This window comes from Grampus griseus (genome assembly GCF_964374135.1).
Source record: "Grampus griseus genome assembly, chromosome: 13".
NCBI lineage: Eukaryota > Metazoa > Chordata > Mammalia > Artiodactyla > Delphinidae > Grampus > Grampus griseus.
Window position 1 is genome coordinate 41,877,439 of NC_139007.1, and position 26,061 is coordinate 41,903,499.

The 26,061-nt window shown below is 40.5% G+C and overlaps 1 protein-coding gene across 1 annotated transcript in view; it reads right to left on the minus strand.

Moving 5' to 3' along the window:
• The window catches only part of LAMA4 (laminin subunit alpha 4), a 151,159-nt gene that overhangs the window by 91,829 nt on the left and 33,269 nt on the right, over positions 1–26,061 (minus strand). The window contains exons 2-4 of the mRNA XM_082668705.1: positions 19,313–19,414; positions 8,274–8,398; positions 1,628–1,708 (exon numbers count right to left, since the gene is read on the minus strand). Of these exons, the coding sequence (XP_082524831.1) occupies positions 1,628–1,708; positions 8,274–8,398; positions 19,313–19,414 (308 nt within the window). The remainder of the gene's footprint in view (positions 1–1,627; positions 1,709–8,273; positions 8,399–19,312; positions 19,415–26,061) is intronic.

Here is a 26,061-nt window from a genome sequence, read left to right on the forward strand (position 1 = left end):
CATGTGAGGTGGGCATGATGTCCTGTGCCAGGCCCCCCACTGTCACTGACAGAACCCTAATCCGCACCCCTGTGTGATTTTGTAGGACTGAGCCCTTAGGGCTGAGATTACTCACTTCTGGAGGAACTTGCATTGGGTCAGCAGGACTCTATTTAAGGCCATTAATTCCCCCTTCAGGAGCCATACAACACCCATTAGCTGGTAATATTGCTCAATCCTTATCTAACTAAACTGACTTAAACCTCAGACACTGAGGAGAAAAATCTCCATCCCTGGCTGATGAACAATCCTCTCACCCCCACTGAGCCAGATAATGAGTAAATCAGGTGGCTTATGTTCCTGGGTCCCCAAATAAGGAAATATAGGAAAAGCGTGTCACCAACATTAATCAGCCAAGGGTCACCTGACCATCTCTAGAAGTCCCTCTTAAAGGATGACATTCATATGGTCCCTCACCTTTCACTTCCCTCTTCTCTTACAGTAAAAGGAGGAAAATCCCACAGCTCTTTAGCAAAAGAATTATCCACATTTTGCAAATTTAATAATCACAATAACAATGCCCTCAAAATACAGAGATTTTTCTATGTACCATAGACACTGTGGCTTTTTAAAAAGAGTTCCAGAGCTACACTTTTAGAGATGGAGGGTGTTTTCCTCGGAAATGAGATGGTATTTAAGGTTTACCTTTTGAGCCCCAGGCTGAATCTGTGAGCTCCACCCAGGGCAGTAAGCAGCATGCTGTGGTGAAGTGAGCGCGCTGCAGATGTGGGGATGTGGGACTGTATGTCTGACCGGTCCCTTCTGCCCCTTCCCTCCCTGTCTTGAGGACACCACACATCATTTCACTGCCTAAACACAGTGGGGAGGATATTAATGGCATTTATGTTAAAAATAAGAAGGCCTCTCTGTGAGACTCTTACAGTGAAAGCACTTTTATCTTAGAAAGCTGTGAGCAGCTGAGGGAGGATGGGAAACGTCTTGCCAGGAATCATTCAGTGGGAGTCTTGCACCCTTGCTTGCCAAGGCCATTCTTGTTTGAGCAAAGCCCAAAGCAACTTAAAAAAGAGTGTTAGGTGTAAATACCAAAAAGGGATTCAGAAAATCCAAACTCATGGAATTAGTTTACTTTTCAGGAGAGGAGATGGTATAAATAATAGGTTAAATAATAGGTTTGTGCTTTTTTTCAATGTATCACTCTAATAACTGACCAGTTGATAAAAAAGGAATCACTGAAGAAGACTTTCTCTCTTTCTCTCTCTCTTTTGGACATTAATTGTACTACTGGTTCTCAGTGAGAGAGAGAGAGAGAGAGAGAGAGAGAGAGAGAGAGAGAGGGAGAGGACTGTTACCAAAAGCATCTAGAGAATCTCTTCAAAATACGCATACTCATTTTTCCTCTTTCCTTACCCATTTATCCTGAGATGTAGCCCTGGACGCCTAGGGAGCATTCTCATAGCTGTATATGACGCATGGGATTTGGGAACGCTCCCCAAAGGGGTTCTGAAATGCTATCTCCCACTCCCTCTTCTTAAGACCTACTGAACGAGAGCATGGCAGAGCTGATGAGTGTAAGAAACAGGAAGTTTCCTTTGACCCCCATAGCACATGGTGACTTTCAGTAGCCTACCTTTCACAGTTAGGTCCAGCATAGTTTTCTTTACAAATACACCGAACAGCTCCATTTTTCCTATAGCAGGATTCTGCAAAACTGGAATTGAAAGAGAATATTAGAAGTCAATTCCATACATCACTGAAGAGACTGTCTTAACATTTTTTTTTTTTTTTTTTGCGGTATGCGGGCCTCTCACTGTTGTGGCCTCTACCCTTGCGGAGCACAGGCTCCGGACGCGCAGGCTCAGAGGCCATGGCTCACGGTCCCAGCCGCTTCGCGGCATGTGGGATCCTCCCGGATTGGGGCACGAACCCGTGTTCCCTGCATCGGCAGGCAGACTCTCAACCACTGTGCCACCAGGGAAGCCCTTAACTTTTGATTTTGATTAGATCGTCTCTACCTTGGTCCCCTCAAGTTCAAATGGGTGCAATCATTTGCTTCAGTTAAATTAAATCTTCCTCCTTTCAGGAGAGCTCAGACTATCAGGCTCAGACAGAAAGTGACACACCACTGGTGACACCATTTCCCATGTCTACCTCATTTATTTTTCCATAGAGGCACTTTATTATTTTTACTTGAAACAGTGGGAATTTCCAGAACATCAGGTATATGTGTATGTGTGTGTGTATAAATATATATGTATATATTTTTTAATGCAAATGTAAAATACATATCCTAAAGCTAGAGTAAAGTAAGTAAATTTTACCTGTGATTTTAGATTTCTATGAGAATTTTCTCTTATTCCTACCACTTTCTGTGTATTCACTTGAAAGTTTACCCCTTTTTTTCTGCACTAGCTCTCTTTCACTCTTCAAGGTCATGAACCAATTCTAAACTATGCTTTATAATCACCACAAAACCTTAATTTCTTTCATGTGTACCTTAAAGATTGGGAATAAAGGGTGCAGGGACTGGCTCAGCTGATCAAAGTCATAAAGCAAGTACTCAAGCAAGAAACAGGACCCATAGTAAAAGGATTCTGGTTCATGAAACCCACTCTCGTGATTCTTCTTTTTTTTTGATAATAAAAATTAGGACACAGGACAGAAAACAAATAAATATATTGTTTCAGCAGAATAAATAACTATCTTAATTATGAAGGCAAGGGAAATGGAATATTGTTCTCCATATGTTTTGAAAATTCTACCTACACTGACACATGGATCCATCCCCATGAGGGGGGTGTACAAAAGTTTTAAGACTTTTAAACTAGTTTTGGCTTAGGTACTGTACAATCCACAGAGTGTGGCCTGCTGTTCTCACGTTCCTGCATGTATCAGCAAAGACCTAACCACCTTTGGAGGAAAGCAAATGGATGTGCTTGCTTTGTGTGAAAATATTTATAAAGTCAGTCAGAAAACAAATGTGCTTCTCAGTGAAAGGCAGTACATACAATTTATTTTCTCTAATAGTCTGGTTAAAAACATTCCAATGAATTACATTTCTTTGGCATTTACCCTTTATTTTGCTTGTTCTTATTCCTCAGCCTACTTAAAGAAACAGTATCAGTTAAGTGCCCAGAACATGAACAAACCCACATGCATGTTTCTTTGAAGATGTTCCACCCAGCAGCCCACCCATGGCTTGAAGGAATGAAATATCTGCCTGGAGTTGTCTGCTTTGAGCTCATGTCCTACAGTTTCAAACAGATGACGTTTTCCTTGTTTGGAGCAATTATTAGTAGACATGGAGGATGTCTGGCCAACCCTAAAATAAATAAATGAGCTCTGTGCAAATGGTCCCTGGGAATAGCTGTGTGACTACTGGTCTTGGTGGAGGGAGACTCAGAGGTAGTAGAGCCACTGAGGGTTCCTTTTCCGTTTTCCATCAGCATTAATTGTTTATATTTTGCTTAGGCTAAAGTCTGTTTTGGGCTAGGGAAATGAAAACACTGTACCTTTCTCAGCCCACACTAATAACCATGGTGCTCTCTGCAAGTGGAAGGGAGTCTTTTGTTCTTGGAAAACCCTCAGGGAACTTAAAGGAAAATAGACTCAGCACTCTTTGTTTGCAAAACTCCCTCAAGCATCACTTCCTTGCCTTCTGATGTGGCTATTGTAATATCTGGAGATCCAAATCCTGGGTCTGTAGGCTCAACTTGCATATCTTTCAAAGTGTAATTCAGATTCCACGCTTGGTGCCTTTCTGAAATCTCAAATAAAAGTCCTGGCACTTTGATTTTTTATAGAAAGTAGAAATATGAATTTTAAGAAAAGCTGAAAGAGGCAGTGGGGAGTCTGATTTTTTATGACATTTGATTAGTATTTGAGATTAGTTAACTCAGTCAATAATAAGGCCAGATCAAAGACTAGCACTTTATAGGATCCAGGCAAATCTGTCCTGTTCTATGATCACACACTATCCCCCCACCCCACCCCACCCCCGCTTTCTGTATCCAGTTCTCTCCCCCAAGGGATTTCAGGAAGTAGAACTATTGCCACTACAGAGAAAGCAGGTCTCTTCCACCCTTCCCAATTCCTCCACACTCCCATTTAATGTTCTTTACTTATAGGTCATATATTTTTGCTTTTGTGTTAATCTTCAGCAGGTTTTTCCACCTCAAGTCTGTCCTCTAGAGCAGGAGTCCCCAACCCCCAGGCCGAGGACTGGTACCGGGCGAGGCCTGTTAGGAACTGGACCGCACAGCAGGAGGTGAGCAGGGGGCAAGCAAGCAGAGCTTCATCTGCCGCTCCCCCATCGCTGGCGTTACCGCCTGAACCATCTCCCCCCCCAGCCCCTTCCATGGAAGAATTGTCCTCCATGAAAGCAGTCCCTGGTGCCAAAAAGTTTGGGGACCACTGCTCTAGAGACTTCAGCTTTTACATCTGTGAATGTGTACTTAACTGCACAGCCTGTTCCCTAAGTCCCTCAATTGCTCTTTTGAACCTGGATCCACTCACACAAGCAGAGAAAGAACATGGGTGGAAATGGTGATTCTTGTTGCCTATGGAAACTACCTATGTTTCCTCTTTCCAGACAAGAAGCTCATTACCTGATTGGCAAGTTTCTGCTTCTTTTATCTGAAAGAGTTAACAGTCTTCAGAAGAGCTTCTTGATGAACTAAGATACTGGATAATCTGGCTCAAAGGTAAGAAAGTCATTTGCTTTAGAAGCTTCAAAATATTTCTGTAATTTCATCCATTTTAATGAAGGCAGGAGTTTTTAACTGTTTTATTCACAACTGTGACCAACAACCAGTACATGATTGGCACATAATAAGTGCTTGATTAATATTTGTTGATTTTATGTAGACAAGACTTCTCAGCCCATAGGAATGAGGCTCCAGAAGACTTATATCTCAAGACATTAATGTCCTATAATTTAGATAAGGAAGTCTTGTCATATGAATGGTGCAAAAAGTACAAAAGTCGGACAATACAATGAAGAATTTGGGATTACCTTTCTAATTCATCTGGTAGTTTCTAAAGAAACTGCAGCTCTAAGCTTATAAAGCTGCTTTGAGCAGATGGTGCTATATAACATCTTTGTTTATATGGGAGAATGAGTGAAACCTGTTATTAGAAAGTTGGAGGTTAATATATTTAACAAAATAACTATACCATGGTAAGGGAGCAGCATGCTAAACACCTCATCACATATGGTTAAGACTCACGTTTTAGAGCAGAATGTATATATTTTTTAACATCTTTATTGGAGTATAATTGCTTTACAATGGTGTGTTAGTTTCTGCTTTATAACAAAGTGAATCAGCTATACATATACATATATCCCCATATCTCTTCCCTCTTGCATCTCCCTCCCACCCTCCCTATCCCACCCCTCTAGGTGGTAACAAAGCACCAAGCTGATCTCCCTGTGCTATGCTATGCAGCTGCTTCCCATTTTACGTTTGGTAGTGTATATATATAAATGCTACTCTCTCACTTCATCCCAGCTTACCCTTCCCCCCTCCCCATGTCCTCAAGTCCATTCTCTATGTTAGAGCAGAATATTAATGAACAATTAAAGAATATACCTAGATGAGGCAAAGGGAGCTCATAAATCAGGACACACTTGAATGAAAATAATAGAACACAATGTTTTTTTCCACTCTCACTTTCAGTACCATCCATTTTGCACACATTATTAATACCATTGGACATGAAAAATCACAAAGCAAAGGCTGAGACAGTTTAATGGTTTCTACAGAAAGATGGGGCTGTAAAACATCTGACTTCTTCACAGACTGTCAGACTCATCAGAGGATTTGAACAAATCACAAGCTATTAGGTGAAATGTTAGGTGGTACTGGTGTTCAATAAAGGGAAAAAACATTAGGGGGAAATTTGGTTGTCATCTTTTTTCTCTTTATAAGAAAGTATGTGTGATGATATCACTTATATGTGGAATCTAAAATATGACACAAATGAACTTATCTATGAAACAGAAACAGACTCATAGACATAGAGAACAGACTTGTGGCTGCCAAAGCGGGAGGGAGGGATGGATTGGGAGTTTGGGATTAGCAGATAAAAACTGTTATATACAGAATGGATAAACAGTTCCTATTGTATAGCACAGGGAACTGTATTCAATATCCTGTATTAAACCATAATAGAAAAGAAAAAAAAAGTGTGTGTGTGTGTGTGTGTGTGTGTGTGGCATTCAGGCCTTTTAAAAATTATTTTATATGCATTATTTAATTTTTACTACAACTATCAAGCAAATATTACATCCAAACACCTAGAAGAGTGCCTGACATAGAGTATGCAAAATGTGTTAGAAAAAATATAAAGTATGTGTTCAGTAAAGCCAACATCTACATATACCTTTCTATGTGTGAGGCACCAACCCAAGTGCTCCACACGTGCTATCCTAATCCAACTTTGTGAGGCAGATCCTTACACAAACTTTTATTTACTAAGGGAAAAACTGAGATCCAGAGCAGGTTAAACAAATCAACAAATGAAGCTAACATCTGAATCTAGTTTCCCTGACCTGAAATCTCATGGAAAGTGAGACATAGAGAGAAGGGACTTTGTCTAAAATAACACAGCTATAATGTGCCAACGCAGAGATATGAACGTAGTTTTTTACTTTTTCCACTTGTGGGATAATAAAAAATATATATTTGATTTTTGTCTTGGTTCCTGGTACAGAACTCCTAAAATCCATGGAATTTCTTAGTGACATGACTGTCTTTTGTTATTCATAATGAGTCCCTTTCAATTTTTCAATTGTATCTTTTTTTTTTTAAGGCTTTTTTTTCACCAGTGATCGAACCATGCCCCCTGCAGTGGAAGCGAGGATTCTTAACCACTGGACCACCAGGGAAGTCCCAACGGTCTTTGAGTTTATGTTAATGAGGTGACTCGATGGGTCCCTCAGTAGCTTCAGGACGTGGGCTGGTCTGCGGGAGGAACCTACTACTGTAGTAGGGTTCCTGTAGTAGGGTTCCTGTAGTAGCGTTGGAATTTTCAACCCCATCCCTTCCTCCACCTCAGGGAAGGGGAGAGGGGCTAAAGATTGAGTTCAATCACCAATAATTCAATCATGACTATAATGAAACTTTGATAAAGCTCGGAACAACAAGGTTTGGGGAGCTTCTGGGTTGGTGAACACACAGATTTGCTGAGGGGTGGTGCGCCTGGTGAGCAAGTGCACAGAGGCTCTGCTCCCTCCCATCTCCCTGTCCATACCATGTCCCTGCGTCTCTTACATTTGCCTGGTCCTGAGTTGTATCCTTTGTAATAAAACTGTATTTGTAAGTACAGTGCTTTCCTGAGTTCTGTGAGTCATCGTAGAGAATTATCAAACTTGGAGAGGCATTGAAGGGACCCCTGAATTTGTACTTAGCTGGGCAGAAAAGTGAGTAGCCTGGGACCCCAACTTGTGGCTGGCTTTCAAAGTGGGACTGAGCCCTTAACCAATGGGGTCTGCACTAACTCTAGTGGTTAGTGTCAGATTTGATTAGATTGTAGGACACCAGCTGGTGTCAGAGAATTGGAGAACTGGTTGAATACTTGTAAAACCAAACACCACTACATCATTTTAATTCTACATTCTACATTTTTAAGCCAATAAAATGGCTAGTCATGACCTAACTACTGGATTTATACATATATGTGCCTGAAAAGAATCCTATTATTTCCCTTAAGATGCACGTGTATTGTCTTTAACTTCTCACTCAGGAAACATAGCCAGAAGTGAAAATTCATTTTCTCAGATATCTTCTACGAGCTGACTGGTCTAAAGCACATCTGTTTATCTGTGCTCTATTTCTGATTGAAAGCCTACTTAGCCGCCACATGTAGAAAATGTCTGCTCTATGGGACCAGGAGAAACACTACCACTGAAAATGACGAATTATAATGTCTGTTGGCATCACCAGTTGTGATCTCTCTAGGTCAAGGGATGGCCAAGAAAAGATGAGACTAGCCTTGATTATAAAACTTGGGAAGCTTCATTGACTTTTGTGATGTGCCCCGTACCCCACCCCCAATATTTAGGGAACACAGTCATCACCTATGCTGCAGTGCTTAAGCTTTCCTGAAAGTGGATTTAGGCTAGAAAACTTTCCTATATCTCTCCAGTCTCATTGCAACATGAGATACTCAATTTTGACTGTGGAAAAACCTTAGAACTCTGTATAGGGAGAAAAAAAAGAAAGAAAAATGAAGCAGATAAGTGGTAGAAGAGACCATCTTTCTTTAAGACTTACTTGGCAACATGAGGCAGGGGGCAGGCGCACGGCTGGCAGACGCGGGGTGCTCCCCTGATGGCATCTCCGATATAACCATCTAGACATTTCTCACAGTGCTCGCCTGTTGTGTTCCGTTGGCAGTGCTGTAAGACAAAAGATAAGAAAACTGACAAGGACACAGTAAGAAACTTTATACACAGCAAATCTGGCAATCAAGCAGTAGTTCAAGCAAAGGGGATGTCAGGCCTGACAAAACAGATGGTGTGCGATGGTCCTGGTCAGCACAAAGGAGCCACGCTGGCCCCAGTCAGTGCTACAAAGTGCAGACAATGGGGATGACCTCTGCGTGTGCACTAGCAGCCTGGGGACTCTTCAGAGTTTGTGTGAAAAGGGGATTATTCGTCAGTTACTCGTTTCAATTCAGAATGATAAGCAGAATGATCAAACTCTGGATATCCTAGAAGCATCAGTTTACTGACTTGGAATAAATATGAAATGAAAAAACAAATCCGCCTGGGTAAGCATCAGGGGGAACACTTTAAGAATTTATGGGCTTGGGACTTCCCTGGTGGCCCAGTGGTTAAGAATCCGTCTGCCAATGCAGGGGACACAGGTTCGTTCCCTGGTTGGGGAAGATCCCACATGCCGCGGAGCAGCTAAGCCCGTGCGCCACAACTACTGAGCCCATATGCTGCAACTACTGAACCCGTGTGCTTAGAGCCCGTGCTCCACAACAAGAGAAGGCACTGCAATGAGAAGCCCACGCACTGCAATGAAGAGTAGCCCCCACTCGCCGCAACTAGAGAAAGCCCGCGTACAGCAACGAAGACCCAACAAGCCAAAAATAAAATAAATAAATAAATAAATATTAAAAAAAAATTTATGGGCTTGGAAGAACAAAATGTGTCCAAATAAAGCATAAATGGAGTAGAAGGTAGATTTCTGCTAATGGGCTGATATCCTGGATAATGATATACAAAAAATAGTAAGCAGGTTAATTGTGTGATTTTTCCATTTGTGGTGGGGATAATTGGATAAAAAGCACAAAACAGTTGATTCTTCTGCCTAGAATGTCTGTTTATCATTCAAGATCTGCACCAGGCCTTGAGAGCTTCAGGATTCCTTCCTGATGCTCCCCTCCCCGATCCTTCTCTCCTTCCATTGCCCTCATTGTACTGTTATCATCAGCTCCGAGCTTCAGCAGCGCTTCCCTCCACACTGCGTCTCTCAGCATTATACTGCCATCAACTTGAATGGAGTCTGTACTCAGCAGCTGTTTGTTGAGCTGATGGATTAATTTCTCATTAGTACTCTGGAAGAGTCAGTGATGCTAGTCTACTGATATTTTCTCCAACTGGACATGACTGGATTGCACAAGGCAATGCCAGTAGCACTACGATACTTTCAAAGATGAAAAGAAGACATCTACATTCACCAGAGTGTATAAAGTTTGAATAGGCTTTTCAGTGAAAAATTGTACTGTTAGAATTAGAACGCCATTGAAGAGGCACCCTCCTGTTCGAGCAATTCCCTTAGTAACATCTATGCATGAGAACTTCAACAGATAACTTTTTTTTTGTTAGTTTCTGCTTTATAACAAAGTGAATCAGTTATACATATACCTATGTCTCCATATGTCTTCCTTCTTGCACCTCCCTCCCTATCCCACCCCTCTATGTTGTCACAAAGCACTGAGCTGATCTCCCTGTGCTATGTGGCTGCTTCCCACTAGCTATCTATTTTACGTTTGGTAGTGTATATGTGTCCATTACACTCTCTCACTTTGTCCCAGCTTACCCTTCCTCCTCCCCATATCCTCAAGTCCATTCTCTAGTAGGTCTGCATCTTTATTCCCGTCTTGCCCCTAGGTTCTTCATGACCACTTTCTTTTTTTTTAGATTCCATATATATGTGTTAGCATATGGTATTTGTTCTTCTCTTTCTGACTTTACTCTGAATGACAGTCTCTAGGACCATCCATCTCACTACAAATAACTCAGTTTTGTTCCTTTTCATGGCTGAGTAATATTCCATTGCATATATGTGCCACATCTTCTTTATCCATTCATCTGTTGATGGACACTTAAGTTGCTTCCATGTCCTGGCTATTGTAAATAGAGCTGCAATTAACATTTTTTTTCTTTTTCTTTTCTTTTTTTTTTTTTTGCGGTACGCGGGCTCCTCACTGTTGTGGTCTCTCCCGTTGTGGAGCACAGGCTCCGGACGCGCAGGCTCAGCGGCCATGGTTCACGGGCCCAGCTGCTCCACGGCATGTGGGATCCTCCCGGACCAGGGCACGAACCCATGTCTCCTGCATTGGCAGGTGGACTCTCAACCACTGCGCCACCAGGGAAGCCCTGCTATGAACATTTTGGTACACGACTCTTTTTGAATTATGGTTTTCTCAGGGTATGTGCCCAGTAGTGGGATTGCTGGGTCATATGGTAGTTCTACTTTTAGTTTTTTAAGGAACATCCATACTGTTCTCCATAGTGGCTGTATCAATTTACATTCCCACCAACAGTGCAAGAGGGTTCCCTTTTCTCCACACCCTCTCCAGCATATATTGTTTCTAGATTTTTTGATGACGGCCATTTTGACTGGTGTGAGATGATATCTCATTGTAGTTTTGATTTGCATTTCTCTAATGATTAATGATGTTGAGCATTCTTTCATGTGTTTGTTGGCAATCTGTATATCCTCTTTGGAGAAATGTCTATTTAGGTCTTCTGCCCATTTTTGGATTGGGTTGTTTGTGTTTTTGATATTGAGCTGCATGAGCGGCTTATAAATTTTGGAGATTAATCCTTTGTCAATTGCTTCATTTGCAAATATTTTCTCCCATTCTGAGGGTTGTCTTTTCGTCTTGTTTATGGTTTCATTTGCTGTGCAAAAGCTTTTAAGTTTCATTAGGTCCCATTTGTTTATTTTTGTTTTTATTTTCATTTCTCTAGGAGGTGGGTCAAAAAGGATCTTGCTGTGATTTATGTCAAAGATAGAATTTAATTTTTAATAGTAGCTGGGCTTAATCACCAGCTTTCAAAATTCCTGAATTTCAACAATTGGCTATTGCAATTGTAATTTGGTATGAGTCAGCTCCAGCACACCATTGGTACTAGGAATATACCTTGCTGAGTGGTCCACACAGAAGGAGCCTGGCAGAACAAATACGCCAATTCAGCAGCAGGCCCTGGAGGTCGGAGGTCAGAGGTGGGTGGAGGAATAGGAAAAGGGTGGTAGCTTGAACTGGAACCCTTCTAATCCAGTTGGCAGTGTACACTGTCATCCCTCCAAACTTGGTGGATGGTAAAGGCCGCGCCACTGGAGATTGCTGAGCGCCGCCAAAGGCTGCAGGGGGCCCCCGGCCGGGAGCGGGGGCGGAGCGTAGCAGCGCAGAGAGGAGCCCCCGGCCCTCCCCGCGCCGGGCCCGCGTCGCTCGCCGGAATCCCGTACCGCAGCCGCAGCGGGTCGGCCCCTTCCGCTCGTTCCGGGCTCCCGGCATGGGCATGCAGCTTCTGCGGGGACTGAGGCTCTGGGGGCTTGGCGCCTCCGCAGGCCTGGTCGCCGCGGCCCGAGCCCCCACCGCCAACAGATAACTTTTTAAAAACTGGGATCTGTGGAGGAATCTTGGGGAAGGCAAGACGGAGTGACTGGAAACTTAACTCTGAGTTTGTTATTTTGTCTCTATGTTCTATGTTGAGGTTCAAAATAATAGTGAGGTCCTGCTCAAAACATTTTATCTGGATTAACTAATTTAATTCTCACAATAATTCTAAGGTAAGTTACTATTTTTTCCCCATTTTACAAATGAATAGAGACACAGGGAGGTTAAGTAAATTGCCCAGTGTCACACAGAGGTAGGTGTGTCTCAAAAGTGAGATCTGAACTCAGGCAATCTGGCTCCAGAGGTTAGGCTGGAAACTCCCATATTATACTGCTTCTCCAATGTGTTAGAGAAAAGGCTTCTTTCCCAAAAGAGTCATAAAATGACTGCATTAGAAAGTGTCAGACTGTTTTACTAACAGTTTGAGCTTCATATCAAGAACAACACACTAGACAAAAGGGAGGAATCCTGATATGGGCCACAGCTATCATGGTTGAATGCTCTTTGGGCATTTGATATGCCATTAGATGTGGACAGTCTTTGGGTCCTGATTAGAATTACGTTAACAGAATAGAATTATTGATAAGAGGTTAGTTCAGACCACCTGACAGAAGAGAAACTGAAAATAAAGTATGATGTGCAGACAACAGGATGTTAACATATTTCCCTCACTGTTCTTAATGCTGTATCAAGTGCTAAGTCAACCTTCAGTAAATGTTTGTTGGAAAGAAAAATGAAGGAAAAAGTGGGAAAGGGTGAATTAGCATCTGGAGCAAGTAAAGGAAATTAACATGCACCCAAAGCCAGCTCAAAATTGGTGGCAATCTCTCATCCCAGGGAAAACCCACGAGCCTTATCCAACTACCAGGAATCTAAGCCATAAGCAATCTGTCAGGGCAGCTCTAGACTGGGGTCAAACTTGTCCGAGTCCTTGTTGGACAGATGAAGCCTATCTGTGCAGAAGAAAACAAGCCTGTTGTAAGATGTTAGACCACTCTTCATGCCTGAAGCGCCTATTTAGCTGCAAAAATGAGCCAATTCTCAATTCTGTCACCTTACGACTCAATGGATGCTTTGGATTCCTTGTCAGGGCACTAATTCTTCCATGGCAGCCACAGGGAGCAATTACCCCCAAGGGCAAAAAGCCTCCAAATCACTATGACCTCTAAATGCTCAGAGTGCAAACACTGACTCTTGTCATCTGCCTTCTTTTAAAGACTTAGTTATGAAATGCCCTAAAAGGCAACTGATGCACATTCTGGGAGATCAGCAGGGATAGTGCTGGCAGCAGGGACAGAGTTCCCTAGCTCCTCCTTTTTCTAGCTGGTTGACCTGGAGAAAGTCACTCAACTTTTCTGGGTCTCTCTGTCTGTAAAACGAGGATCTAGCTGAGACGGTCTATAAGCTTTCTTCTAGCTCTGAAAATCTTTTACTCTGAGATTGCAAACATCCTTTACCTTCATTGCTCTGCCATTTAAAAAACAAAACGGAAAAATGACAATAAATAGTACGCTGTTGTTGGAGTGAGGTACAAATTTATTTTTCAATGAAACTGACCCCACTTAAAAATGAAAAAAGCATTCTGAATTTTTGGCCCGTGGTTAAGAAAGCTACATCTAGATAATCAATTTCACGTTAAGTGTCAGGAATGACATTTGGGAACCAGCTGTGTCTCCTTCATGTGAAAAATGGAGTCTCTTGATGACTGGGCCACAGCACCAGCCTAACGTGGGAAGAAAGCCTAAAAGGATCAGGTTAGTGGCTAGTCACAGGTTTCATGCGTGACTACAGTCTATCTAGACCTGTGGTTCTCAAAATATGTCCAGGGAAGTTAAAACTATTCTCATAATAATACTAAGGTTTTATTTCTCTTTTGCATTCTCATTTCTCATGTGTGTAAGGGGGGTTTTCCTGAGGCTACGTGACAAGGAGATATCACCACAGATTGATGCAGAGGCAGATATGACATCCAGCTGTCTTCCATTAAGCCAGACATGAAACCTATTTTCAATCTGTAAAATACATTTATATTTTTTAAAAACATACTGTTTATGTTAACATGTAGTGGGTTTATTATTGTTCTTTTCAAATAGATTAATAAGAAAATATTATAAAAATTTTCCCTTTTAAATTTCAAATGCAGTAAACATGAACAGGTATAATCCACATAAACAAAAGCTCTTTGGCACCTTGAGTGATTCTAATGAGTGTAAACGGCTCAAGAGACAAAAAGTTTGAGAACTGCTGCTCTGTCTAGATCAGAGCTTCTCAGACCTGTGTGCACAGAATGCACTGGGGATTTTGTGAAAATGCAGATTCTGTTCAGGGTGCCTGGGTTGGGCCTGGGTTTCTGCATTTCTAACAAGCTCCCAAGTATCACCAGTGCTGTTGGTCTAGACTATACTTGAGAAGCAAGGGTCTAGATGGAAACACCTCATGTCGGTAGCACTGTTTGCTAGTTACTCAGCACTCAGCACAAGCCTAAGGCTCTAGAATAACAAGACAGTGCATTTTACTGCAATAAAGGGGACCCCAGTCTCAAATTAGAATATTAAAGATTTTTGCTTTTAAGTAAATTTGTTATTCATTCACTTAAACCTGGATTAAGCTGATATAATGACAGACAATGAGCTGTGACGGTTACTAAAATGAAGAAGACCCAGTTCCTGCCTTTGAATAACTCACTTTGAGTAAGTTGTGATAAAAACAGAGAGGTAAACTGAGAAGAATACAGTGTGCTAGGTGCTATGACTCTACTATGGGTCAGAAAGAAGGGAAAGGGTCTACTCTTCCTGAGAAAGCAAGACAAGACTTAATGGAGGTGGTGACATCTGAACTAGGCCTTGAAGGATAAGCAAGAAATCCCAGGCAGAGAACAGGGAAACACAAGTTCAGACACAGAAAGTGAAAGTACAGAGTTAGTTTAGGTGGCAGAGAGAAGCTCAGTGGGTCTGGAATAGAAATCCTTGAAGGATTTTAGAAAGGGGGATGCCTTGATTAGGTTGTGTTTTTTAAAGATGTTTCCATTGCTTTTGAGGAAGACAGATTAGGGGGAGGAGAGTCTGGAGCAGGGCATAATGAGTAGTTGGGAAGCTGCACTAGTGGTCAGGGAGGGATACTGTGGGCATGAATTAAGACAGTGGGATGGCACAGAACAGAGGAGGCCCTCTCCTAGGTTGAACTGGCAGGATTTGGTGCTCAGCTGAATATTGGTGAAGAGGAAAAGGCAGTTGATGAAGCATCTGGGACAAGCATGAGGGATTGGCAGAATGGTGCTGTCATTAATTGAGGTGGGGAATACAAGAGGAGGAACATGTTCAAGGTTGAGAAAAGAAGGAAAAAACAATGTATAGAGAACTTATTATCTGCATTTGGTTCCCATCATACTCTTACATTGGGGGCACAAAGCAACAAGAGACTCCACTGAGCTAGCCATCCTTAAAATCCTTTGCACACAAATTTTATGACTTTATGTCAAAACTTTAGCTAACATGGAACCAAATCAATCACTATTTGCAAAATTTGGTTTTTCCAAGCTTGCAAAAGATTGGAAAACTGTCAAAATTTTAATGTAAGAATTATGCACTTGATTTAGATACCAACTTTATAGTTGCAAGTAAAACAGGAAAAAGAATTCCCTATTACTCAATTTCTTCTTTCTACTGGACATCTAATAAGGGTGTTGCTTTATCCATCACACATGTTTAGTCTTAAAGGGACTTACATTGGTTGATTTTGGCTTAATACACATAAAGGACAGTTTGAAAATCAGGAGAAAAATGCTAGTGTCTACAGAAATTAGAAATGTAATAACTTTGCTTTCCTGAATTAGGTTTTAATTAGGCTTTGAGAGTAATAAAAAATTCCTTAGCCTTCAATATGTCGAATGACTTCCTTTTCTCCATTGTGCTTAGGGTGGGGTAGAAGTCCATCTAAATATCAATATCTTTTTAATTATAAAATTACTGGCAGTTGTAGAACACTTGGGCAGGTATACTGTAAAGTGAAAAGAAGAAAATAAAAGCCCGTCCACATTTCTACCAGCCAGATGTGAATCCTTAACAGCTTGATGGTTTTCTTTTTAGATTTCAATTATGTTTCGCAGTTATTTAGTGGTTTCAAATCCAAATCTTTTAATTCAGATTTAGATTTTTTCCTGAAATGCTGGCACAGACCTCAAAATCTTTTCATTTTTTTTTCTTTGATTGTCACTGAGCAGGTGGGGGTCTCTGCATGTGTTTCTGAAGCACCCCTGGTCCTCGTACTTTGGACTTCATTATGTTGGTCACGTCCACAAGCATTTTCAAGTAGGTGTTCTGTCCCTACAGCCCTTCAGTCCACACAGTGGAAAGCACTTAATCCAAATCCTAGAATAGTGCCAGGCACATAAGTGGTACTCAAAAAATGCTTATTTGTTAAGTGGATAAATGATATCAACAGATACATCAATGCTTAATCAAAAGGAACCTGAGGGCTTCCCTGGTGGTGTAGTGGTTGAGAGTCTGCCTGCCGATGCAGGGGACACGGGTTCGTGCCCCGGTCCGGGAAGATCCCACATGCCGTGGAGCGACTGGGTCCGTAAGCTGTGGCCGCTAAGCCTGTGCGTCCGGAGCCTGTGAGGAGCCCGTGCCAGTGGTGAACTTCAAGTCAGATTTTCTCCACTCTAGTTCTGGTCAGTGGGCTCCACGCTTTCTCCTGATGATGAAGCACCAGTTCTTTAGATGGTAACTGGACTTAGTCATGGTCTCTTCTTGGTTCTCTGTACCTAGCCTCTAGATCGGGGGATAAACTATAGGTTATCAGTGACCAGGCATTCCTATCACTAGCCATCTGTCTGCTTCTGTTTGTTTCTACACCTTAAATCCTTTCTCATGCCTCTTTCGGGATTTCCTAGAGAGTCTGCCATGCCCACTGGAGTTGCCTGGCCTTTAAGTCTCTGCCTAGCTGACTCCACTGAGAATCCTGCCCAGTGCACCCCGGTTCTGATAAGATGCAAAGTGGCCCTTTGGAAAGACAATCAATGCATACTGGATTTCATTAGTTAATCTACTTTTCACTTAACGACCTTTCTGCATTTGAAGAGTTGGCATTCCTCTTGTGAAGAAATCTCTTAAGATTTTTTGGTATTGTCTGAAATGGTAGCATAACTTTGTTTATGTATTTTGTCAAATGGCTTAGTTCCTTAAAATCAGTCTGTAAAATATAAGGTCCAATTGAAATTGATCATGGGAATGGAGGAAGAATTAGAAACCAAGAGGCGAAGATAAGACAGAGGCATTACAAGCCTTCAAAATAAAACAAAATGAAATAAAAGAAGGCCATTTATTTTGTTGCTTATGGAAGATGGGAGAAATTAGTTAGGCCAGGCAAACTGTAAGAACTGATTGAAACTCTGGTGCCCACAGTGAATTGCAAGGTGTTCAGGTGGAGCCGCTGTGTCTTCTCTGGCTCCCTGAACGATGACAAGGCGCTGGGGCTACAGGGCAGGAGCTGAGAAGTAAGATGGCTATTTTCTTTTTTTCTTTAATGTTCTATCTTGGAACAAAGTAATTGCAGGAAGATAGGCAACTTCCCTGAGTGTGCATATAGATGTTTACACCCTAGCCCATCCCCAAACTTTTTTTTTTTTTTTTTTTTTTTTGCTGTTACGCGGACCTCTCACTGTTGTGGCCTCTCCCGTTGTGGAGCACAGGCTCCGGACGCGCAAGCTCAGCGGCCATGACTCACGGACCCAGTTGCTCCACGGCATGCGGGATCTTCCCGGACCGGGGCACGAACCCGTGTCCCCTGCATCGGCAGGCGGACTCTCAACCACTGCACCACCAGGGAAGCCCCCGCAAACTTTTATTAGAACTTCGTATGCCCCAGGAACTATGAAGGAATCACGTGATGACTGCCCCCTTCAGAAGCTCAAGTCCAGGTCAAAGATAAAACCATGATAGCTCTTATTCTGACCAGGTCATTGTAACGAACAGTAGTTTTGTCATAGCCCTCTATAGGCACTAGCAGGAGGGACATTTTTCCCCTTTAATTTATTTCAGTCTTCCATCTTACTGACTGTCTAACAGCAGCTGATGGGCTGGCTAATCCCTGTTGTCTTATATTTAAATAAACTAGACGACAAAGAGCATTTAATTGGTCAAATTATCAGAGGTGTACATTATTAGTTCAAGTGCATCCATGGGATTTTCTTTTCAAATGTCACTGGGATTAAAATAACAGGAAACCGGAGATGAAAGCATTAGAAAGGGGTAGACTTTGGCAGCTGCGGGTGCCTACACTGCTACAGAGGACATCCTGGATGTAATGGTTATTTAAGAAGATGGGGGAAGGGGAAAACAGAAACACCAGGACTAAACAAACACTACAAAGAGTTAGCAATGTTTAGTGTTTGCAACTTAATTCTGTCCCTAGAAAAATGTGAATTGTTAGGTTTAAAATAAATGGAAACGTTCTAATTTGCATCTTAACGTAATACATGAGTAAAATAATACCTTCAAGTACACACCTTGAAGACCACTTACAATCAAAATTATCTGCTTAATACAGACAATTATTCTAATTTTGAGGTAGGTAGGTATATTTAAGTATTCTTGCAGTTTATGCAAAAATATTCTTGCAGTTTGGGAAAGCCTCTTTGCCTCATGGGAACTTCTACTGTTATACTACTGTGTAATAGTATCACTCATGAAGGAAAACATGATCTTAAGGCATAAGTCTTTAAAAACGCCTCCTACGACTTCTACTGAAGTCACTTCTGGTAAATATTTCAATCCCCATCTTCACTAGGTTGTTAGTCCTTTTAGTGAAAATGGGCAATATGTAGCACGTACTTTTGCTAAAAGGCTTCTCATTCTCCTTCATAAATCTCTATCATGTTTCACTGTCTATTGGAAAATTCATTTCAGTTAAGGAAAAAAAAATTCTTTGGGGGCTTGATTACAGAGTTACAAAGGCCATAACGCCAAAGCTTTCATTTTTATTAGCTATTTGGTTTAAACCTTTTTTTTTTTAATTTTGATCTATAGACCTGACTAGCTTAAGTTGTAAAATAGGCTATGAAACAACTGTTTTATTCTCCTGGTCTATGTGGAGTGAAGCCAAACATATGGCAAACTGTGCTATTACAGAGGAATTTGGATGGATGATTTCCTCCTCTGTGTATTATTTTCAAGCCCATCACCAATGGCTGTTAGCAGGAAACCAGCTGCCGAGGGTGGTGGGGCAGTTACTGCTAGGGGCACACGCACATTCAGACATACACCTTGGTGACCACTTACAGTCATACGCAGTTTATATGAAGTGTTTTACAGGAAAAGTGAAGGGTATAAAGAAAGCTTGATTAGCAGTTTGCTCCTAGGCAGCTCAAACATCCAGGAAGAATATTTTATCCCCACCCAAGATGCAAAGGCTCGATGCAATATTTGAGAAGCGATAGATGACCCCTACTTACCACACAGAGTCCAGAGCCATCCAAGCACTCGTTGGAATTACCATTACAGTCACAGGGCAAACATTCTCCCGACTGGGCAAAAAAGAATCCTGCGTCGCATTTCTGAAACAGACACAACAAAAGCATCTTCATGACCGAAAAGATCAATTTTGGCCTCATTTTCTGAAAGGAGTACGAGGAACTGATTGGTAAATGATCCAAATATTTCTTTACAGAACATACTAACATGAACTATTTATACTACCATTCAATGATGTATATCCAATTTTCTTTATGTATCTTTTCTGCCTCTTTTTTCACTCCTTTTTTGGGGGGGGCGGGGAGGGCCTGGGGTCGGGGGCTCCTGCAGAGGTTGGCGGACCAGCCACGGCCCAGACACCACGAGAACAAATGGCGTCCAATTCTCGCGATGCGTAGCCGTTCGCGCAGCGAGATCTCGTCTCTTTCTCTCCTTCGCCGCGTAAACGCCTGTCACTTCTCAGCAGAACAGGAGCACCTTTAACACAGCCTGTCACCGTGAGGAAGTAAGATTTTAGGTAACAGTGAAGGAGAAATTTTCTAATGTTTTCTTCCAATCCGACACAAGACAAATCCAAACTATTTGGGTGAGGCACTACTGCATCATGCAGTATGAATAAAGACCTGTGGGTTCAGAAATTATTGCCTGTGGCAGAACAACTTAGAGATGTGTCTGTCATAAACTTGAGCTCTTAAAAAAATACGCTTTTCAGATCCTAAAATTTTAAAGGGAGGGGTAAGGAAGTTAATGAATCCTTACACTTAGCAGGTCCTTCGTGGGCGCTCTTCCTATTTCATTTGTCCTCGTAACTGCGAGAAACACATTGTTTTCCTTCGTTCCCCTGGTGAGATAATTAAACCCAGAGGTGTGGGTTGTGGTGATGTTAACCGATCTTGCATTTGCTGAATTGCCCTGCCCAAATGTCGCTTGTGCTCAGGTTGAGAAACTTTGTGAGATTGTTCTTGGTTTATGCCATTGGGCTTATGGATATGTATTTTATGTTTCTTTGGAATGTTTCAATGCTGCAAGGCAGAAATGACATCATAGGCCTGGAAGTCCACTCCTTGTCTGTCAGACAGATTTACATCTAAAGAATTCCAGACAGATAAGAATCTGGGTGGTTTCCACAAACTTACAGAGGAGGAGGGTTCCCATCACACCCGCCATTGACTCGTAGTTTTGTACTGTCTTGGCTACCAGGAAACTTTTCATTGTATCTGGCTGAGGTCCCTCTGACTGTTATGCAAACCCATTTCCTCTTGCTTTTTTCTCTGTAGAGAAAGAATCACTAGACACCATGCACAGTATAAAAACCCCATAGTCCTAAAACTAAAATTTAACATATTCCATTAGGAGGAAGTTTGATAGAGCATAATGTCATTTGCCTATGAAGAAAAGGCAAAGAAATTCTGTCTTTCTAAGTGAAGACAAAATAAGGCTGAGAAGGGACCAATTTATAAATTATAATGGAAATTTTGTAGTTGATGGTAAGCCTTTTTCTCAGTTTCCACTAGGGAACAAAAGAGAGGGAAAGGTGCTAAAATTGCAGTAGGAAGCATTTAATTCACACCACCTAATTTCACATATTTCTAACTTCTGTTTCAAAATACAAGAAATACATGTTTTCACTGTGATGCAGTACACAGAAAAAGGAATTCGCAGAAACAAGAGTAAGAAAAAAGACTCACAAAACAGTAATTAATCTTACTATGTGTCATATACTTTAAACTTCTCTATTTTATTTTATTTTATCTTATTTTATTTTATTTTAAAATATATCCTGGTCCTAAGACATAACATTGATTTGATGACCCATGAATGTGTTGCATCCTGCATTTTGACATTAGGAGGCTTTTAATTATAAAAGGAATGGATAACAGTAGTGAGGGCCTTAGTATTAGTTATCTCAGGACCCTCCATACCAGTGGTTTCTGAGTTCTCTAACTGACCAAGTTACAGACATCTGATTGGGGGAGTTTCTGATTCAATAGTTCTGATGGTGAAGCCAAAGAATCTACATTTTTTTTTATAAAATAAATTGTGTATTTTAAAAATTATTTATTTTAATTAATTCTTCCCCCCAGCCTTATTGAGATATAATTGACGTATAACGTTGTATAAGTTTAAGGTGTACAGCATGCTGATTTGATATGCATATGTATTGCAAAATGATTACCACCATAGCATTAACTAACAACTCTATCATGTCACATAACTACCATTTCTTTTTTGTGGTGAGAACATGTAAGATTTACTCTCTTAGCAACTCTCAAGTGTATAATACAGTATTATTAACTATAATCAAGGTGCTGTATATTAGATAACCAGAATTTGTTAATCTTTTAACTGGAAGTTTGTACCCTTTGACCAACCTCTCCCTGTTTCCCTGTCTCCCCTCCCAGCCCCTGTAACCACCCTTCTGGTCTCCGTTTCTATGAGTTCCAAGGAGTGGGGCAGAGATTGGAGGTGTATTTGGAAGAGAAAAGCACACTGGTAGTAGCAGGGAGTCTGATAGAGATGCCTGGAAACGGTACATGAAAAGACCCACTTGTACCATCAACTATAGTAAGGACCTTCTTCTGGCCCAAGGAATCAAATTTCTGAAAGGGTGTTTTTAAATTGATAGTAGTGCAAGTCTTTTAGGCATTCTCGCAGCTCATTCTTCTGACGAAGACAAAGAAAATTAAGATTTGCCCTGAATAAATGCATCATTGTGAATATGACAGTGGCTAATCTCTTATTAGCCTGAGGCCCTGACTAAATTAAGAGACTCATTTTTAAAAAACAAAAATAAAATTATCACAACATAGGAAAAAAAACCACAAAAAAATTGGAAGGTTTTGTATTTTAGAAGAGTTTTACGTTTACTGAAAAATTTTGAGGGATCTGTATTTTTTAAAAGCCCCATGAAGATTTTAGGGTGAGACTAGGTTTGGAAGGATTGCTTCAAAGCACCTGTCACAGTACCTTGTACATGTTCATTGCTTAATGAACTTGTGATTGTGATTTGAATGGTTTGGACCAGGACAGGACATCAGAGGTATATGTGCTGTTGGAAACCAGTGGTTTATCCTGCTAATCTACTCACGGCTCTCTGCTGGGGCTGGACTGGGTCTCCAGTGTTTCTCAACACAGTTCAGGCAGCCACTGCCTTGACTAGACTGTGTACAAGATGAAATCTTTGTTATGCCAAGTTTAGGAGGAGACTTCACTCTGAGAATCTGTCATTATCCACTTATCCACCCACCAGATGAAGGTTCTGACCTTGTGTGAAGGATGATTTGGCTCAGGTCTCATACTGTGGGCGATGGGAAGAGAAGGGAGGCAGGGACAGGGTTGTGTGGAATAGTCACTTGGCCCCCTGCCAAGAGGGCAAGGAGGGTTGGAAGCCTGGCCAACTGCTTTCTTGCTGAGTTTTGTACACTTGAAAGGATTGTATTTTCTAACTCATCTATCCAGACAGGAGGCACCATTTTAAAATTCACATAAAGGCACCATATGGAATAATGGAAGCCCTGGGTATGGGGAGCTTCTGATGTCATTCCTAGAGCCCATGCATTGGATACCTTGGACCTTGTGTTGTAGAAATTTAGAGGATTCCTTGAAATGGTAAATTGTTAAGTGGTTCAAAAGAAGCTTGAGTATCCTCAGGAAGAGCTGTTTAAGGTTGTTTCTTTTATGTAAAAACATTTCATCATTTTTTCCCCAGAAAGTTCTGTTAAGTTTTACTGGATCTCTTCTCGAAATTCTATAGGAACTGGCAAAATTGACCTTTGTCATAATATTAAAAGGTAGATATTCTCAAGGATGAAAGTGTGGCTATTTTTTAGTTTTGCTCTTGGTTAATCTTTTCTCTAAGTAATTCTAAGACCTGTGCTATTTAGGGGCCTGTGAAAGCTGAATAGTCTTCTCACAAGGAGAATAATATCTGTGTGCTTTCCTTGGAAATAGTCTCCAGAATTTACTAAACAAAGATGTGTTTATGTATTATATATGTGTGTGTGTAAGCAAGAGAAGTCTTACAGTCCATTTTTAGATGCCACCCTGAACCCTCTTGCCCACATAAAATTGACCTACAGCAGACAACTGTATAAACACGTGGGTGGGTGATTTAGAGAGCACTCAGGGAGATTTGTATCTTCTGAGATGGTGCCACAATCTTTAAAAAATGGATAATAATAACAAGGATAATAATGACAATAATGATGATGATGATAACTATAATATGGTTACCATTTACTGAGAGCCTGTGTACCAAGTATTGTGATAAGTACTTTATCCATGTTATGGTATTTGCTCTTCACAGCAACTCTGTGAATTGGGTATAAGTACCTGCATTTTAGAAATGAACAAACTGAGAGTCAGAGAAGATTAGAAATGTATCCAATGTCACATAGGTTTACAAGAGGTTCAGACTGCTCCAAATCTTCTTGTTTCTCTACTATACCATGCTGCCCCTCGTAAGTAAATAAATAAATAAAATTCAAAATTTTATTTAATTTACATTTTAATTAATTGACCATAAATATTTATCATGCTAAGTCACTGCGTTGGTCATGTTGTATAGGTCTTGCATTTTTACCCCACCATAGCTCTATGAGGTAAGTTCTGTTACCTTCGTTTTGCAGATGTGGTCTGTATGGCTTACAGGAATTGTTATTCAGGCCAAGTAACACAGATAAGAAATGGTGGACTCAGAAATTAGATTCTTTGTTTGACTCCCACATTTGAGCTCTTAACCTGCTGATGTACCATTAATATATGTTAACCAAACCCTTCTTGTTGGGCACTTAGGTTATTTCCAATTTTTTGCTGTTATAAACAATCCACAGCAGGCTGAAATGAATAAAAAATGTAAAATCTCTCCTTTAAGCCCCAGAAAAAATTCTTTAAAAATATATACAATCATTAATATATAAAAACCATTGAATGGGAATATTTACTTTTTAAACAACTTATTTCAGCCACATTGTCATTTTGCTTTCCACTAAATCACTTGTAGACTTTTTACAGCTCTCCATTCTTAAGCCACTCTGTTACTACAGCTTGACTCCTGCTCTGACACTGAGATTGGATTAATCAATAATATTTACTTCTGCCTTTGAAGAATAAGAGTTATAATTGCCATTTGCTTACTTTGTTATGATTAGTGTGATGTCTGGCTTGGAGTAAAAATCAGTATATGTTTACTTGACTGATTTTATATTTATAGAAATCAGAACTAGGTAGAACTTAGGAGGAAATTAGTGTGGTGTATCCATGTGCCACTTATATTTAGAGGAACTGGAAATGACAGTGTATATATATGTTGATATCCTTGAAGAAGGCATTATTTCCAGAGGTTCATCATATAATCACAATGTTAACTATTTCACTAGATGTAATTGTAATTAAGATTGTTTCTTAACAAAAAGGATAGCATTTATACAGCTGATTGATCATTTTTGTCCTCATTCAAAGAAGTCTCCTTGAAAACACTAGACTTAAACCAACAATGCTGTCATCATACAGAACATATTTTGAATTTTCTTAAAAATTCTTAAATTGTGTTCTTTTGAAGTATAGTCCAGTCTGCATCCTTTGGGTGTGGCAAACTTCTAAAAATCTCTTGGAGTTATCAAATAAAGTGAATACCAAGCAAAGTAATATTAAGTTAAAAATCTCACTGTGTTTTCCAAATATTGTCACAGAGGAGCCAGTTAATTGGCCATAAGCCATTACTTTCGCATAGATAGTGAATGTCTAAGACCTTCAGAATTTCTGTTGAAAAGCCCAGTTGACTAAACAATTTAAATGCTCTAATAGCATTCTTTAGGAATTTGAGGTCTCCAATCACCCATTAAAATAAACTAACAATAGCAAAAATTGACCAGATTTAGGAGGGGCCTGAAGTTGTCATCTGAAGGTGTGAGACACATCTTGAGATCTCTGAGTAGGTACTTGATATCCCAGAGAGAAACAGACTCTAATCTCCAATTCCAACAAAAATAATGAATTAATTATAATAAAATTCATTATAGAGAGCACACGCCACAGCCCTGTGCCTATTCTAATAGGATTTGACCTAAAATTGGAATAGATATTTGCATTGTGTCTTCAACCAAGGATCTACAAACATTTTACAAATATTGACTCATCTTGCTTTCTGAATTAGACTTGTAAAATTTTGATTCATCAACTTTTGCTTTAATTTACTAAGGCTTAATGTGGAAAGCTTTAAAAAAAAAATCTCTCTGAATTCATTCATTTGTATCCAGAGTCATTGCTACCTTCCAAATTAGTATTCTTCAAATTTAACAGCCCACATTCAATTATCTTTCTGCTTAGGTTTTTGTATGGGTATAATCAATCCACTTTTCTCTTGTTTCCAGGCAACAATGATTTCAGCTCTAGTTTTAGTTTTAGTGAATTCCATTTTTTGTTTTAGTGTATTAGTCACCTTAAAATTTAGTCATCTTAAGATTGAATGTTATGCTCACTTAGGAGCTAAAGCTTTGTGCCTTTACTCAGAGTCTCTGGATCTTACGCAATGCTGACTTCCATCTGCTTAAAACTTGGGCAGAATTAAGAATCCGATAGTATTCAGGGACCTTCTAATAGGAACCAATTGTTCAATTTAATCTATTTAAAAATATCAATTTAGCCTTTGCTGAGGAGGAGTGACTTCTAAGAACATATGAATTTATTACACGGGTAGGTATTTCAAAGGCTATTTTTTTCTGTGTCTATA